At 42.5% G+C, this 18,663-nt stretch overlaps 1 protein-coding gene across 1 annotated transcript in view; it reads right to left on the bottom strand.

The window, feature by feature from the left end:
- The window catches only part of ETFA (electron transfer flavoprotein subunit alpha), a gene marked incomplete at its 3' end in the record, with an annotated part of 355,222 nt that overhangs the window by 186,232 nt on the left and 150,327 nt on the right, over nucleotides 1-18,663 (bottom strand). Inside the window, 1 exon segment of the mRNA XM_044077468.1 lies at nucleotides 14,787-14,886. Within this exon segment, the coding sequence (XP_043933403.1) occupies nucleotides 14,787-14,886 (100 nt within the window).

The raw sequence follows: 18,663 nt of genomic DNA, 5'->3' as shown, positions 1-18,663 counted from the left end.
TTTTACTGCTAGTTGCTGGACTTGTATCTTCTTTCAGGTTTAAGACATGGCAAGCTAGCAATATTTTAACTACTAACTGAATGCATTCGTTGCAATCTTAACAGTTAGCAAATTAAGATCATCAAAAAATTTGTTTTAACTTTTGTAAACACGCTTAGAGCATTTTCTCTCTCTCGCAAACAGGAAAACTTCTTTAACATCTTTTTAAAACATTTGAAAGCATTTTAGTTTTTTTTTCCCTGGATGCTCAAAGTAGAAGTTCTGTATGAATTTTACCTTCTTCTAGATATTCAGTTAATTTACAAAAATCATTTATTTCTCTCCTTGTTCAGGGAACTAACAAGGCATTATAATTTCATTTGGAATACAATATGCCAAAATTTTACACCTTAAGCATCAATCTAGACAAGGACATTCACTGCACTTTAGACAATAACTTATATGAAAAACAAAACTATAACTAAAGAAAACAAAACAGACCTTCGGGAATACAAATGAAATTTAAAATGCAAATGTGTGTTGTATATGTTAAGAATGACTGCTTTTGAAACGAATCTAAACGCTGCAAGAAAAATACTTGCATGTTTTATGTTAAATCGACCAAAATACCTTTAAGATCTTTATCCTAATCTTAGGCATCTGCATTTGCAGTTTTTCTAATAGGTAGTTTTATCATTTTCGTTCTTCACAACTACTGAAAGCTCCTCCTATTTCCAGATAGAAAATGTGACGAGTCTTGTCATAACGATATTTTGTCTACTTTTTTCATTAAACTAGCAATGGAAACGTACATTAAACTGAAGTTAGTTTAACTTATCCTCAGAAATATGAAATACACAATATTTATCCACAGAAACTGAGAATACATATAAAGTTCATTTTTAAACTAATAGCTACTTCTTAGTGAAAAACTGCCCATTCTAAGAAATGTTTCTATGACCCTTAAATACCTATAAATTACACAATTTCTTGATAAAACTGCAGAATCCACAACTTGAGATCAAGCATACCTAAAAATCACACTGTAGGGTTAGAAATTAGAGAGAGTAATGTGATTACACAACACAATGCATTCAGAATCTATATGCGTAGCAAACAAGGTACAATTAATCTTAAATGTTTCTATAATTATTACCTCACTAAAAATAAGGCAAACAAAACTGGGTGTGATATATATGTCCACTTCAGCTAGTCTAACTTTTAAAAGCTTGACTTTCATATGGCCGAGACCATATGATCGAGCTTTTAAAAGCTCGAACGGTCTGAATGGAGATCTCCATACAGCACGGAATGGGAAGATTTCCAGTTTCCGCAATATAGTGCAATCTCAGAGTTGGTATATTTAAGTAGCGGGGGGGGGTGTTGGGGAGTGCAGGGGGCTTGCCCCCCTGCTAGACACATTTAGGTTTTTTTTTGTTTTTGTTTTTTGTTACATGATCGATGTCTCAAATGTTTGATCATATGGTCTTGGCCATATGAAAGTCGATCACTTCAAAGATGGAAAGATGGTAACTCAAACATCATCAATGAATCTATGACTCTCAATTACTGTATTAATTTCACTAATGCAACTATTGGCTATATTTCCCAAAATTAAAAAAAATGTTCCTAAGAAAAATACTGTATTTTATTCAATACAACTACACTGAGTAATAGGATACTTTCTCAGTAACTGGATTCTGAATTTCCCTTCATCCTAAAAGTGAGCAAACTGTTTATCAGTACTATTTTGGTTAGGGGAGGGGGTCTTATTTTCAATGAGAGAAATTAAACATCCTTTACAGAATATTTCTGAACTTTACCTAAAATTAACCACGTTTATAAAATTATAAGATGTCACTTTTTTACACTATATTTCAGTGGTGGGTATTATTTAACTCAGTTTCCTTCTAAAGTGACTTTCTTTTACAACAGCTAGCAGTGTGCTTGCTTAAGATTATTATACATTTCTTTTGATGAGGAGTTACTTCACAACATTTTCTGTTGGTACAAGACTCATCCACTGAAAACATTTTTAATAAATGTTTGGGGGAAAAAAACAAACCAAATCCCAAATTAACATAAAGTATCTATGACATACCATTGCACTAATATTCTTGAAGTCTTGTGGGAAAAAATGGATTTTACTCTGTCGGCATTTAGTTGGTGCAAGCTCACTACCTACAAAGTCGTCCTGCAGGCAAACCTCATATAACATTCTGAAATCTATGAGGATATTAGCAGTTAAATTCATTACAGAATACTGGATATGGTCTCATTTTAAACAGATAGTTATAGACAATACAAAACATAATTTTCAGAGCTACATCTTCATTCTAGTGGTGCTATACAGGCACGGTGGTTACTACTGTTCTACATAGCTTGATACCAGTCCGGAGTGCCTCTTGCATGGATTCTCAAAATAACAGCGTGAGTTTTGCTGGGTCCTCCACTTTCCCCCACATCCCAAATGTATGCCTTAGATGAGATGGTGATTCTTCAAATTGCCTGCATGTGTGCATGCGTGTGTGTGTATCCAGAAATAGACTGTCTGCCCATTGTCTCCAGAGTGCCAGAACAGGCTCTTGTGTCTGTAACAGCAAATGGAGAATGGAGAACATCACACCATTTTAAATGCTGGCCTTTCAAACCTTCAGGAACTCATAACAATTCTTTTTTGCAAATTTTGACACAAGACAAGTTATTCTTCGGAATGTTTAGACTTTCTAGTTATACATTTCTCTGCAAGTTAAAAAACATATACCTAAAAATGTTTTTGAAATACCATCCCTTAGAGAAACATGCCATTGGTCTCATATCAGCCCAGACATTTTAATCAGTTTCAAAGCAGCAGATTGCTTATTATACAATTTCAGCACATATTCACAACCTTTTACAATCCAGCCTTTTTTTTTTTTTTAATAAATGTCCAAATAACTTTTTTATTAAATTCTAAATCTGGGAAGTGTATGCTCATCCAAATTATCTGTGATACAGTTAAAGGACATTGTTGCATATTTCTCTGCAGTTTTATAGCTTTTTTCATCATGAGGACAGTAAATAAACAACTTCTCAAATCAGTCTGTAGAATCCATTTCATAAAATGCCACTGGTGTTAAGGAGGATAACCCCAACCCCAACCCCCTCGGAAGAAATTCAGCATTAATTTTAAAATGCTACCATTATCATTCCTTCCACAGAAATATACTCAGGGCTTTGGAATGTTAAGATCACCACTAAAATTTTCATGTGGATTAAGAACAGTATACATGAGAGCCGTTAATATCCAAGGTCAACTTTGGACAGACTTTTACATAACTATGCATTTTTTTCTTTTTAACTTACCATGTCATACGACTTTTCATCATACCATTTCTGACTGTCCATACCTTCACATCCTTCATCTGATTTAAGATTTATAGCCACATATTTAGGGCTGCAAGGATACACAAACCAAGCTATATGTAAACCAGACCAACTCCACCCAAGGGCAACATTTGGAATTAGCAGCGAACTGAATGCTGAAGTCACAGTATGTTAGTGTATATTATATGTGTATCTATTAACCTGAGTATATACTCATAACAACAGTCATCCCAGACGCCACTATGTATTGCACATGAAACCACTAACTTCATAAGAGTGTACATTTAGTACCCTAGAAAATTAGAAGTTATGTACCTACCATAACGTTCCATGTTAGTGGTCTTCTCTCACCTTCTTTCTTGCTGGATGGGTTCGGAGCCGATCCTCGGCTCCGACTCGGCACTTGCTAAGCTCGAGAGCTAATTTTACCAGCTCAAGGCAACCCTATATCCCATGATGCAAGGTGGAGATTACCCAGATCTCGTTTGGTAGCTAAAGAAATAGCAATATTTTCTTCCAACTGAAGAGGAGGAAGAAAATAACAATACTAAATAACATCATAACTCTCTAGAAAGGATCAACGTAATCTATTGACACTAGGAGTTGAACAGCTAGAAAAAGGTAATAACCTCTTAATAGAAGATGTATAATCTTCCCGGTCTGACCAGGCTAGGGAGATGGAGGGTGGGACGCAAGAAAGAAGGCGAGAGAAGACAACTAACATGGAACGTTATGGTAGGTACATAACTTCTAAATGTTAAGTTGTCAATCTCGCCTTCATTCTTGCTGGATGGGACCGCGTCCCTAGCAACTCTATCCTGGGTGGCTCAATGGAACAGACTCTTGAGAACGGTGGAACCAAAATTAGCTCCGTCTCTGGAGACGGAATCTAATTTGTAATTTGAAACAAAGGTATGAGGAGAGGCCCATGTGGCTGCTGCACAAATAGTGTCTATTGGAAGTCTAGCTTGAAAAGCTGTAGATGTAGCTAGAGCTCTAGTAGAATGGGCTTTTGGGTTAGAAACCAACTCTTTGCCTCTGAGCTGATAAATGTAAGTGATCACAGAAGACAGACACCTAGATAAAGTTACCTTAGAAACTGGAAGGCATTTCCTGTTCTCTGCATAGGACAGAAATAGTTGATCAGATTTCCTAAAAATTTTAGTCTTGTCCAGATAATATCTGAGCTGGCGGTGAACATAGAGATAATGTAACTTTTGTTCAGCTCTATCAGAATAATTCGGGAAAAATACTGGAAGATCAATAAGGGGCAATGAGAATCAACTTGGCTCTCAAGGCGGTTGCTTTCTGAATTAGCTGAGGTATCAGCGGAAAGGGGGGAAAGGCATAAAGAAGTCCCCGGGGCCAATCTTGGGCTAGAGCGTCTCTGGGGGGATGGCCTGGAAGGGGGAAGAGAGAGAAGAAGTCTGGGCATTTGCTGTTTTGAGGTGTAGTGAAAAGGTCGCAGCAAGGAAGGCCCCACTTCTGAAAAATCTCTTCCGTCACTGAGAGAGACCACTCGTGAGGCATGAGAATAGCTCTGCTCAATCTGTCCGCTATGATGTTGGATTTTCCGGGGATGTGCGTTGCTATCAGAAACCGGTGAGAGGAGATTGCCCATTGCCAAAGTTGGAGAGCCTCTCGACAGTGGATAGGACTTGGTTCCGCCCTGTTTATTTATATACCACACTACAGACATATTGTCCGTTTGGACTGCAATAGTTCCCAGGGGAAGAGAGTCGTTGAGGGCTTGCAACGTTAAAAGCACTGCTCTCATCTCCAGAACATTTATGTGCAGATGGTACTCGAAAGGTTGCCATGTGCCATGGACCATTCTGCCCTGATAATGCCCCCCCCCCACCCGATCAGGGAGGCGTCCGATGCAACCGTGGCAACCGGGGCAAGAGGAACAAATGGTCTGCCTTGATGGATTTGAGGAGACGATATCCACCAAGTCAGATGTCTTTTGCAAGTTGGAGTTGCTATGATCTCGTGACACATTGGAAGTTGTTGAAAAGACCATTGGGTGAATAGCATCCATTGTAGAAGACGCATGTAAAAGCGGGCGAGGGGAAGAAGTGTTATGGCGGCCGCCATAAGACCCAGTACTTTCAGAGCAAATCTGGCCTGAATTTTGTTGCTGAAAAGAATCACCTGGATGTGTCTTTGAATGTCCAAGATCCTTTGGTCTGTTAACCTTGCTGAAAGTTGTATGGTGTCCAATCTTGCGCCTATAAAAGTAATAGATTGACAAGGCGACAAGGCAGATTTTTCGAAATTTATAGAAATTCCTAGCCCTCTGCAAGTGTGAATGGTGTAATTTCTGGCTTGGAGAAGCTGATGCCTGGTGGTGGCAGTGAGGAGCCAGTCGTCTAGATATGGAAACACCTGGAATCCTTGACGTCTCCGGTGAGCCGTAACCACTGCCATGCATTTGGTGAACACTCTGGGGGCTGTAGTGAGTCCAAAGGGCAGGGCTCTGAATTGGAAGTGACTGGTCCCCAGCCGAAAGCAGAGAAATCTTCTGGAGCGTCTGTGAATTTTTATGTGATGGTACGCATCCTGAAGATCTATCGAGCACATCCAATTGTCCTTGCCCAGAAAGGGCAGAATGGACTGAAGCGTGACCATCCGGAATCTTGATTTCTTTACAAACTTGTTGAGTTTGCTCAGATCTAATATTGGTCTCCAGTCCCCTGTCTTTTTTGGAACTAAAAAGAACCTTGAGTAGATTCCGGATCCTATTTGGTCCGCTGGGACTGGCTGGATGGCTCTTTTTACTAGCAGTTTTGATATTTCTAGTACTGCTAGCTCCCTTAGACCGGGTGGAACATCTGGAAGGGTTCCCTTTTGTTGAATTGGGGTTTGAATAAAGGGAATTTTGTAACCCTCGGATATAATTGACTGTACCCATTTGTCTTGAGAAAGGGAAAGCCAGGCTATTGGGTACAGCGATAATTTTCCCCCGACTGCCTCCGAAGGCGGACAATCGGGCAACATCTCAGGGATGCTGGAAGGGTTTGTCAGAAAGAGGCTCTCTCTGCTACCCAGATTCTGCGGACCACCTCTGCCCCTAGGGCGGCGTCTATTATTGTTACCCCCTCTGCCTCTGGGGATAAACTGACTGCGTGCGTCAGGCGTGACTCCTTGAGACTTGTGGAACCACATTTACCCTCCCTTCTGTCCTTTGGGGTAAGGTCTAGAAGGGGTGGAGAAATGGACTCCTACGGCAGAAAGAGTCTTGCCATCTTGTTCGCATCTAGTCAAAGTGTCTTTCACTTGAGGACCGAACAAGGTCGAGCCATCAAAGGGGGAGTTTGTGAAAGACGCCTTGAAGGGGTCTGCAAAATTACAAAGCCGCATCCAGGACTGACGCCTTAAAGCCACTCCTGTGCCTGCGGCCCTACTCGCTCCATCGGCTGCATAAGAAATGAGCCGCATGGAGGAGTTAGCAATGGAGTTACGGATTCCTAGCTGTGAGCTAATCTTATCCCGAGACCCAGCAGCTGACTGATCCTGTAAAAAGTACAGTTTTGTACCTACCATAAATGTAGATGTTCGAGGATCCACATTGCTGCAGTCCTAACCATTGGGTAGTCCGCTGTCCAGTCGGCCCAAATACCAAAGTATATGGCTGACGTCGGTCAAGGCGCATTAGACTGACGTCAGGACGTCAGGGTACTAATGCGTATGACCGACGTCATATCCTCAGTCTTTTCTTGCCCCAGATGTCAGAAGACCCTAAAAAGACAAGGCCCAATCCAAACCACCAAAAAGCCCTGCACCAAACTTATATACAATATATATATACACATGTACAATAATATATAGCAACTCACACCACCACCCCTAAACACAGAGGGGAAGGCGGGAGGGTAAATTGGACTGCAGCAATGTGGATCCTCGAACATCTACATTTATGGTAGGTACAAAACTGTACTATGTTCTTCATTCCACATTGCTGCAGTCCTAACCATTGGGTAGAATCCCAAAGCAGAGTTAAGGGAGGCTGGCAAATCATAAGGAAGCAGGAGCTGTCAACATGCCTTGCAAAATAGCTGTGGCAAAACCAGCCCTAGATTTAGAGTAGAGAGGAAGGTGGTAATGCTTAGAGAAAGTATGCACTGAACTCCAAGTAGCTGCCTCCAAAATATCCTTAGTTGCCACCCCTTAGAAATGCTGTTGAAGTGGCAGTAGCCCTAGTGGAATGAGGCCTAATCCCAGCTGGAATCTCCTTGCCATGATGGGAATAACAAAATGAAATGCAAAACCCAATCCACTTAGAAATAGTTTGCTTAGACACAGGCTTGCCCTGAGAACTCAAAGCAAAAGAAACAAACAACTGCTGAGACTGCCTGAAATCCTTAGTCCTGCTTAAATAATAACGCAACTGCCTATGTACATCTAAAGTGTGCAAAATCTTTTCCCCTTTATTTTGGGGATCTGCATAGAAAGTAGGCAAATGAATAGTTTGGTTTAAAGCCACACTAGAAACCACCTTAGGCATAAAGGAAGGATTAGTACGTAAAGATACCCTATCCTTATGGAAAATCAGAAAGGGCTCTACTGCCATAAGGGCCTGCAACTCAGAAACCCTTCTTGCAGAAGTAATAGCCAACAAAAAAGCAGTCTTCCATGACAAATATTTCAAATCAGCAGTACCCGCAGGCTCAAAAGGTTGTAGAGTAAGTTTTTCCAACACAAAATTGAGATCCCAAGCAGGAGTAGGAGCTCTACGTGGGGGTCTAATATTCTTTGCCCCTCTGAGAAACTGCTTGAATAAAGGATGCGAAAACAATGGTGGGTCACAATCATAGTGAGCTGAAATTGCTGCAGCATGAATCTTAATGGAAGAGAAGGACAAACCTTTGTCCAATAACTCAGTAAGATATTGAAGAGCCACACTCAAATTAGGCTCAGAAATCTCCAAATTCTTTGCTGCACTCCAAAATAAAAATCTCTTCCATTTTTCTGCATACACTTTCCTTGTACTAGGTCTTCTAGCTTCCATAATCACATTTAAAACTTGTTGAGGAAGTTGAGACCGGCTGTCTCTCAAAACAGAATATGCCATGCTGTTAGATGAAGAGAGCGAAGCTTGACATTGAGCAGGTGGCCGTCTCTCTGAGACAACAGGTGTGGAATCAAGGGTAAAGGCCATGGAGGCTTCTTTACTAGACTCCTCAGTAATGGGTACCAGTGCTGCGAGGCCAATCTGGAGCTATTAAAATCATCCTTGGCTTGTCTTGTCTGACCTTTAGAAGCACCTTTGGAAGAAGAGGCAGAGGTGGAAAGCATACACATGAAGATTTTTCCAACTGAAAGAAAGAGCATCCACTTTCCAAGCTGTGTGATGTAACCTCTTTGTGCAAAACTTTGGCAGCTGGTGGTTTAGTGGAGAAGCGAACAGATCTATGTCTGGAGTTCCCCAGGACACTGTCAACCTTTGAAATACATGAAGATCCAGTTTCCACTCGTGGGGATCCATGATTTGTCTGCTTAACACATCTGCTAAGGAGTTCTGTGCTCCGGCAGAAACCTTGCCTGAAGAGTTAGTTGCAAGCTGAGCGCAGTCTCCCATAAAATCATTGCTTGCCTGCACAATGGGTAAGAATGTGTTCCCCTTGTTTGTTGATGTACCACATGACAGTTGTGTTGTCTGTTAGAATCAACACCTGCCCTGGAAGAAGTAACTCCTTGAAAGCCATTAATGCAAATTGGACTGCTAACATCTCCTTCATGTTGATATGTAGATGCTGTAGTCTGGCAGGCCACTTGTCTTGTATCCACTTTCCATTTAGATGAGCTCCCCAAGCAATGTCTGAGGCATCTGTCGTTAGAATCGGACTCGCCTCTGGCCGGGTCACAGAGAGTCCCTTGTTTAGGTGACATTCCTGAGCCCACCACAAAAATTCCTTTTGAATGCAAGGTATTATTTGAATGACAGTGTCCAAATCCTGGCAGTGCTGTGTCCATACATTTATGAGATACCATTGTAGCTTCCTCATATGCAGTTTGGCATTGGGAAGCACCAGAATACAAGATGCCATGAACCCTAAGGCTTGAAGGACTGTCCTTGCAGTCAGCCCGGACTGAAGAGATAGCTGATGAAAGTAACTGGAAAGATTCTTTTGTTTGTCCGGGGTTAAAAAGGCCATCTGGGCTGCTGTATTCAGTCTCACACCCAGAAAGCACATGTCTTGAGAGGGTACTAGACTGGACTTTATTTCGTTCACAGAATACCCTAGGCATCTTAGCACTGCTATGACATATTCCAGATGCTGTAGAAGGTCTTCCTTTTCTTGAGCCAGAATCAGGCAGTCGTCCAAGTAAGGATAGATTTGAATTCCTTTTAGCCTGAAGTAAGCTATCACTGGAGCCAGAACCTTTGTGAATACTCTGGGCGCAGTAGATAAGCCAAAGGGCAATGCAGAGAACTGATAATGAGAATTTCCAGCTCGAAAACTCAGATACTTCCTGCAACACAGTCTTATAGGCACATGAAGGTAAGCTTCCTTGAGATCTAAAGTTACCATCCAATGATCTTTGCCCAGCAGAGGTAAAAGCTGTTGTAACGTCAACATCTTGAACTTGGGAATGTCCAGATAAGTGTTGAGGATAGATAAATCCAAAATTGGTCTCCACGTGTTCCCCTTCTTTGGTACTAGGAACAGGCGAGAATAAAATCCTAGGCCCCTTTCTGGTATAGGGACTGGCTGAATGGCCCCTATTTGGAGTAACAGAGAAATTTGCTTGTGAGCCTCTTCCCTTTGTGGAGGAGGAACGTCTGGCATGCCTTAGAAAGGGGGCAATGTGTGGAAATAAAACCTGTAACCGTGGTGAATGATATCCAACACCCATCTGTCTTGAGTGATTAAATCCCAATTTTCTTTGAAAAGAGACAGTCTTCCTCCCAAAGGAGCTACCAGGCGAGAATCTACTGGCAGCTGAAAAGGCAGGTCATTGGGTCTGTTTACGAAAGGACTGACCCCTGCCCTCACCAGAAGTCTGAGCAGGTGAACCCCCTGTTCTAGGCCTAAAAGAACCTTGAGCTCTGCCCCTACCACGTCTAGACCTACCCCTAGACTGGGAATCAAAAGCAGGATACGTCCATCCCTTAGTAGGCCAATTTCTACTAAACTTTGGTGGCTGCACCTGCAAAAAATCTTTAACAGTTTGCATAGACTTAGCTTTGTCCTCCATTTTCTTTAAAACTGCTTCCACAGGCGAACCAAATAACACATCAGACTGTAAAGGAGCATCCAAAATCCTAGTCTTAACATGCTCTGCTAAATTCTGATCCCTCAACCAGGCATGCCTGCGAAGAACAGAACTAGTGGCAGCCACCCTCGAGGAGGCCTGCACAGCATCAAAACCACATTGCAAAGAATGCTTACCCACTTGTTCAGACACATGAACTAAATCCAGCAACTCTTTACACTCTATACCTTCCGCCAAAGCATCCACCTTAGATTTCAATTGTGAAAGGAGATAATTTTGATATTTTAGCATGTGAAACTGACAATTCAACGCTCTCATGGCTAGAGTGGAAGAAGTATACACTTTCTTTCCCCACCTATCCAAAGCCCTTGCCTCCTTATCAGTGGGAACAGGATTTTTAACCACAGAGGCCTTAACACCTTTAGGCCCCTGAGAAACAGTTTCTGGGTCCGCCCTAGGACTCTTAAACAAATACTTATGAGCTTCGGGCACCCTATAGTACCTATCAGGTTTAACAGGGGCAGGAGGCAAAGAGTCAGGGTTCAGGGAAGCCTCTGCAAAAACATCTTCCACCACATTCAACACAGGAGGTATAGCTAAGGGCCTATGTTGGGGTAAAAATAAGAATTCCCTAAGCCTTTTCCTGGAATCAGAATAATCTTGGCCTTCCCATTTAAAGTGTTCCCTCATGGAATGCAGTCTCTCTGAAAATGAGAAATCCTCAGGAGGAGAAGCTGTAGGTGTGGAATCATCCACATCAGAATCAGAATAAGGAGGAAACTCCTGCAAGTCTTCCGCAGAAGACTCCGAAGCCTCTGAATACTGTTCCAAACTCTCAAACTCAGGTTCCACCCTAGGCCTCTTATCAGGAGGGGGCATAGAGCCTCTAATCATAGTAATTAAATCTTCTGCCATTTTAAGCATATGTTTCTTAGGCACAGAACCTGAAGTGCTAGGAGAAGCCCCCACTGAAGCTGAACTTGGCCTACCTCTCAAAGAAGTTTTGGAAACAGTAGGAGAAGCTCTAACTATCTTGGGAAGAGAGGGAAGAACAGTTACCTGAGAAGCCCCTCAGCCTGGCCTACCTCCTGAGAGGGCACATCCTGTAACAGTAAAGTCTCTGCCTGAGACTCCAAAGAAACTCCTGGCAAAACCTCTGGCTCCACTGAGCCTTCTAAAGAACCGGCGTCCGGGACTGCCGGTTCATCAACCCTAGGCTTTGCTGTTTTGTCTCTGCGCTTTTGGAAGCGGCGCCGGAGCATCCGGCGGCATTTTGTAATTACAACGCTTCCCAAACACTAACCTGGCACAGTCTAACCTTCTCTTAATAGTGCGTTTGTTAAATCTAGCACAAGAGCGGCAACCAACAACGTCGTGCTCAGGCCCTAAACAAGGTATACACAGAGTATGGTAATCCCTATGAGGTATCTGCTTCCCACAAGAAATACAGTTATTCACTTTTTCTGACATCCGGTTAAATACTGAGGCAAGAAAAAACCAAAATGTTGCCCAACGGGGTACTTAGCCAACTTTGATTCGGTCTGAAACTCCGACTTCGGAAATATTTCAGAACGCCAACCTGCACTCGCAAAACTGCTTCTGCATCGGACCATGCGGCAAAAAAGACTGAGGATATGACGTCGGTCATGCGCATTAGTACCCTGACGTCCTGACGTCAGTCTAATGCGCCTTGACCGACGTCAGCCATATACTTTGGTATTCGGGCCGACTGGACAGCGGACTACCCAATGGTTAGGACTGCAGCAATGTGGAATGAAGAACATCTTCTCCCAACTCTTTAAGAACATCTCTTTGAAGGCGGGTGAAGTGGCATAAGTAATTCAGCGATCTCATGGCAAAAGTCGCTGAAGAAAAAATCCGCTTACCGTACCTGTCCATAGTCCTAGAATCCTTGTTAGGAGGATGGACAGGTACTGAAGGATCAGCTAATTCCTTCTTGGTGGCAGCAGCCACCACCATGGCATCAACTGGGACACCCTTTGTTAAATATTGTCTACCTTGTGGGGCCGTAATAAATTTTGAAGGTCTCCTAGAGATAGGTTCCACCGAATCCGGAGCCATCCACTCCTTCCGAGCCACTACCTCCATGAGAGGGTCGAAAGGCGGAGACACCCAGGAGGTGGAGGGTCGAGATCCGAACGCCTCCAGGTATACTGACTCGTCCTCGGAAGGATTAAGGGAGGGCCAGTTCCCCTCTGCTTAAGGATTTCAAGGATGTCTGAAAATGAAACATCCTCAGAGGAGGACCTTGGGGATCCCTTAGACTCATCCAAGTCAATATCTGATGTAGTAGACTCAGGGGAGTCTAGATATTTCCTCTTACATGTCCTCTTACGCGGGGGTTCCCCTGACGGATCAGGAGAAGCCTCGGAAGAGGAAGATATTCCCAATGGGGAAACCTAAGGCTTTGGATCTCTGGGTCCGGGAGCAAGAGAGTGGGAAGAGACGTCAGCAGGCACTGTAGTGGGAGGAGCTGATGGAACTGTCCATTGACTAAGCCCAGGGGCTAGTACACTCCTCATCACCTCAAAGGCTCCCCCATCAGAGAGACCAGAAAGTTCCCGCTCCGAAGAGATAGGAACCCCAGGCCTCACCAAGAGGGAAGGCTCTGAGGCAGATGTCGGGGCCGAGCTCACCAACGCCGAAGCTCCGAGAGAGAGAACGGGGTCGGACAAGGGTCTTATGCCACTCGCCCCCTCGGAGCCGACGAGAGAGACCAGACACCCAGATCCCTGCAAAGAAGGTCTCAAGGAGGAAATCGGAGCAGAGGACGACGGAGCCAAAAGGGGTGGTATCGGCTCCGAAGTCACAACGGTGCCAGTTCCGAGGAGCTCCGGCTCCGAGCTCTGTAAGAGAGTCGAAGGAGGAATGTTCGGTGGATGTGAGATAGCTACCGTCTGTTGAGATGGGCTATGGAGTATTTGGGCCAATGCCTGAGACTTTAATAGTTTACTCACCACTCTCTTGAGGTCGTGATCAGATAGCCTGGATGACCGAGAAGTACGACTCCGATGGCTCCGCTCCGAGAGCAAGGGTGATCTCAGAGCCGAATGTATAGATTCCACTGAAGGAGATAGAGATCTCTTTTTTGAGATCAATGGAGCCATCAGAGCTGAAGATACGTCAGCTCCAGCCGGAGCCGACATTGAGTGTCTGGATTTGACAGTATCGGCGCCGGATGGAGCCGATACTGAGACTGGTATGGAAGGATCGGCTCCGGCCGGAGCCGATCTCGAACCTGGTGAGGATGAACCTGAAGCCGACGGCTTGGAAGTCTGAGCCGAAGGCTTAACAGGTTTCGAGGGCTTCCCCGGCACCGACTTAGTCGGGGAGCTCTCGGGCTTTAATAAGCCCCATAATATCAGCTTATTTTTTCGCTCCTGCAGGACTTTTGGGCTGAAAGCATGACAGATAGCACAAGAGTCCTGCAGGTGCGAGGGTCCCAGGAAATAAACACAAGAAGTGTGACCGTCTGTCAGACACATCTTCTCACAGCACGAGTCACACTTCTTGAAGCCTGAGACCTTAGTGTCCTTCGACATAACTGTGTCGATGAAACACAACAGTAAAACATACACACAAAAACACTCAGTCCATCAATTTAAACAGGGATAACACACAGTCATACACAAACAATCCCTGACAGGAAAAAATTTAGGGAGGGGAAGGCCTAAGACCTAACTAGGGAAAAGGGAATAATTTACTCAAAAAGGAACACTGACGGGAATAGGGCTAAAGTAAGTCGTTAGTTAACAAAACACAAATATATATATATATATATATATATATATATATATATATATAAATTTAAAGGGGGGTAGACGAAAAGTCTCAAAAACTGTTCACTTACCTAGAGCTGGTAAAAGAAGGCACCTCGTTAGCGAAGCGGCAAACGAGATCTGGGTAATCTCCGCCTTGCATCATGGGATATAGGGTTGCCTCGAGCTGGTAAAATTAGCTCTCGAGCTTAGCAAGTGCCGAGTCGGAGCCGAGAATCGGCTCCGAACCCATCCAGCAAGAATGAAAGCGAGATTGACAACTTAACATCAAAGCATTTGTACACAATTTAGCTAACATAACATGAATAAATGGCATCAGATATGACTGACATTCCTTTTTATGCATATGGAAATTATATGACTGAGAAAAGACTGAAGTGGGGGAGGAAAGAAAACAGAATAAAAGAATAGTTACCTTACCTGCATATACTGTTCTCACAAAGGTGTCTGGAGACTTTATTTCTATAATGTCAGATATCGGAGCAACGTCAAGTTTAGCAGCTACCCTAGGTAGAAGACTCTGGGAAGGAAAAAATCTGCGTTACCAAATCAAAAGAAATTAAAAATTCCGAGTTACCAAATGAAATCAGCCACATTACATTAGAGACTTAGGAGAGATGGATTGTTCTGGCAATTAACATTCACAGTACACTGCAGAATAGCTCAACAGCTACATTATCCCCAAAGTATTATAATTAGGAGTCAAGTACGATTCTCAGAGAAGACATAACACAGTATACAAGTGCTTCCCTGAACTTGCAATTCGGCTTTGGAGGCTTAGCTGCCTCACAAATGGAACCAAATTCAGCTCATAGTTGAACCAGTACAAATGAAGACCTTTGCTAAGCCCTCAAGACAAAGCCTTTATAAGCATTTCAGCTCACAAAGATAAAGCCTGCAGATGAACAGAAAAGCTAACATCGATCTGTAATGCGTTCTTTAAATTTTAATAAAGCTAAATGACAGACTACAGGACCTTGTGGAACATTTTTTTAAGCAACGAGTTAGGTCAAAAGGGAAAAAAATGCCTCACAGTTTATAAGTAGGGACAGCTTGACCATACAAGGAAAATAGGGCAAATCACAAGGCTTCAAGGGGCACCAAATTTGACAAAAGCATTTTTTTCTACCTATAATATATACCACCCTCTCCCACAGAAAAAAAAAAAAACTGCAAAGAACATGTGCAAGTATTTTTAAAATTAATACTTTGAACATGCTGTAGATTTACCATTAAAGACTTCGGAACTACCACAATAAATCATTTACACAGGACGCACAATTTAAAGTGTTGAGGCTTATGTCACTTATAAATAATCCCCTTCTTTTTCCCCTTTAAGCCCTCCATTTCAGCCACATCTCCAATTTAGGTGAATTTCCTAGGTTACTTCTGTAGCATGTTTGTACTTCAAATTCTCACTTTATAGGTTATGAAAAACAGGAATGATAAAACAATGATACCTGCAGATTACTGGTTAGACCAAGTCACAAAACTTTATAGCACTTCATCTATTTTACCTGTTACCTTATTACTCAAAGTCTCAATTTTATGCAAAGAAACTAAAGCAATAACTTTTCACTGAAATCTATTACAGTTGACCCAAAGCTCCCTATTAGACTCTTGACTCAATTTCTTGCCCCCCCCCCCCCCGAAGTAAAGGGAAGTTTCAGTGAGTGAGGGATATAAAAATTAAGAACCTGGAGTGGCAACTCACCTGGAAATGTTTAATCACTTACAAAGCTATATGCTCATTTGTCAAATGTTATAACAGATGTCCATTTTTTTCTGTTTGAGGTGTTAATTTGTCCCACATTTTTTTTTTTTTTTTTTTAATGACCAGTGAAAATTCATAAATAACATCACCCCAGACACGGACTTGCAAATGAATTTTATACCCAGGTAACCAGATAAATGTATAGAACTGGTAGCTTCATCTAGATCCAAATACAAAAGGGACACCCTGGTAGTGTTTGCTCCCTGGGCCTCTGCTGAAAAGTGGCTTTGTTCCAAGTCGGACTTTCCCAGTTAACAAATGTTAAATAAAATAAATAAAATGGAAAACTGAAAGACCTAAAAACAAGTCTAATAAAATTCTAGGAATTATACTATTAATTTTCCTTTCAGCTTTTTCCATTAGGGGTTGCCACAGTGGAACAATAGTCTGCAGAATGACTGGCATTGGAGTTTTACAGTGTCGAATTGCCAGCCCGGCCATCCAACCTTCCACAGAAGGTGCGTGCACATGCACTCACGACCCATTTTAGAGTGCCAAATCCACCTTCAGCATGTCTTTGGTATGTGGGAGGAAACTGGAGCACCCAGAGGAAACCCACATTATCGCAGGAAGGGCATGCAGGCTCCTCACAGAAGACAACCCAGCCGAGAATCAAACCGGAGAACCTCTTGCTGTGAGGCGGCAACGATAACCGCTGCACCATCACAGCCACCCAGGAATTATACTAAGAATTAAAAAAAAAAAGCAAAAGAAGAAAAGACTACTACAGCTGCTAAAGCAGTCTATAAATTCAAGCTGGCATTTGAAGCAAAGGACAATTATAAAGCCTTCAAAAATTATGTCAGAAAACTAAAACAATGTTCAAAGCTCATACTAAATGTCAAAATCTACTCAGACCCAAAGGACACAGCTAATAGACTAACAAATTTAGTGCCATTTTCACTCCTGGGATGACTGCCCAAAGCACACCACCACCCGTATCTCTTAACCCCCCCCCCCATCACCACTACAGGACATGTGGTGTCATGGGACCACACAACATACATTGCACTTTGTTAAACAGTATAAAACATGCCCTGGCAGAACCTCTCCATAAGTTAATTAACTTGAACCTGGCAACAGGCTTAGTCACAAACGTATGGCATATATCACTGGTGATGCCACAATGTAAATGTGGCTTAATTACTGATCAAAGAAACTACAGACCCATCAACCTGACGAGTCTCATTTGTAAAGCCGTGGAACACATTACAAGTAACTTAACAGGCATTACAAATTCTCATCAGGCTTGACAGACAGCAATCTTGTTTTGTAAAAGGTAGATCCTGTCTAATGAATGTCATATATTTCTTTGAAAAGGTAACACAAGCTGTTAATGGCTCTATATTACTGTGTCAAAAGACATGTTCACCAAACACGTCAATCGACACTGAAAATAGACTTGTCAAAAACCCAAATGGCAGAGTTAGTGAATTTTTTCCCAGGGGGAAAAATTGCTTGGCCATACAGAAAAAAAAAAAAAAAACCTTTCAAACCCTACAACATACACCACCCCCCTAACTAAATATACCAACGCCGAGATCACACTACAGTGGAGAAAAGAGCAAATCCCCAATGATGGCCGAGCAATTTTTTTCCCCCTGGGAAAAAATTCACTGACTCGGTCGTTCGGGTTCTGACAAGTCAATATTTCCATGTCGATTAAGATGTGTTCGAACATGTCTTTTGACACAGTAATACAGACCCGCTGTTAACAGTGGTCTCATTGTGCTCACAACCCACCTTGATTTGTTCAAGGTGCTCACAACCCACCTTGATTTGTTCAAGGTATGACACTATGCTCGATGCTATTATTATTAATTAACCAAACGTATTACAAACATACCACTATGTGGAATGATGGATAGCTGAATGGCTAAAAGACAGAACCCACACCATAAAGACAGGTGTAGAGTCAGCAAACAAGAAAAGTGACCAGTGATGTCCTCTAGGGCTCAGTGACGGGACGACTTTTTATCAATATTTACTTCTCTGACTAACAATAAAAATCAATGCATTTGGCTAACCAAGTTTGCAGATGACTGCAAACTGGAAGTTGATATCAAATCCCACCCCAACACAGAATCCTTCAGCAGGCATTTAATTTAAATTCTGAAAAATGTACTGTCACATTTAGCAGACAACCTATATCCCAGCATAAAGCAGTGAAAACACCCATTTCAAAATGAAAATGTAGCTGGGAACCTAGGTCAGCAATTCTCACTCTTTGATCACCATGTCAGAAAATTGTTTTACTTGGTGAAGCTGATAGTCACTGGAATGTCATCCAGATCTAAAGATTTACTGTCCCCATGGATTCAGCACTGACCAGAACAATTATAGAATGCAGCATCCCTTTTGGGATTACATAACCACTGCAAATACCTCAGAGATACTAGACAAGGAGAATCACAGGTTTGAAATGGCCAAGCTACCAGAAAAGACTAAAAACTCTATCCTCCTTTTCTGTGTTTTATGGACTCCTCAGAGGAGACCTAGGTCTTACTTTCAGAGCAACTAGGG

Source organism: Protopterus annectens, chromosome 7.part0, assembly GCF_019279795.1.
Source record: "Protopterus annectens isolate FY-2018-M chromosome 7.part0, PAN1.0, whole genome shotgun sequence".
Lineage (NCBI taxonomy): Eukaryota > Metazoa > Chordata > Ceratodontiformes > Protopteridae > Protopterus > Protopterus annectens.
The sequence above is the reverse complement of the archived record's forward strand: the minus strand, read 5'-3'. Positions and strand labels throughout refer to the sequence as shown.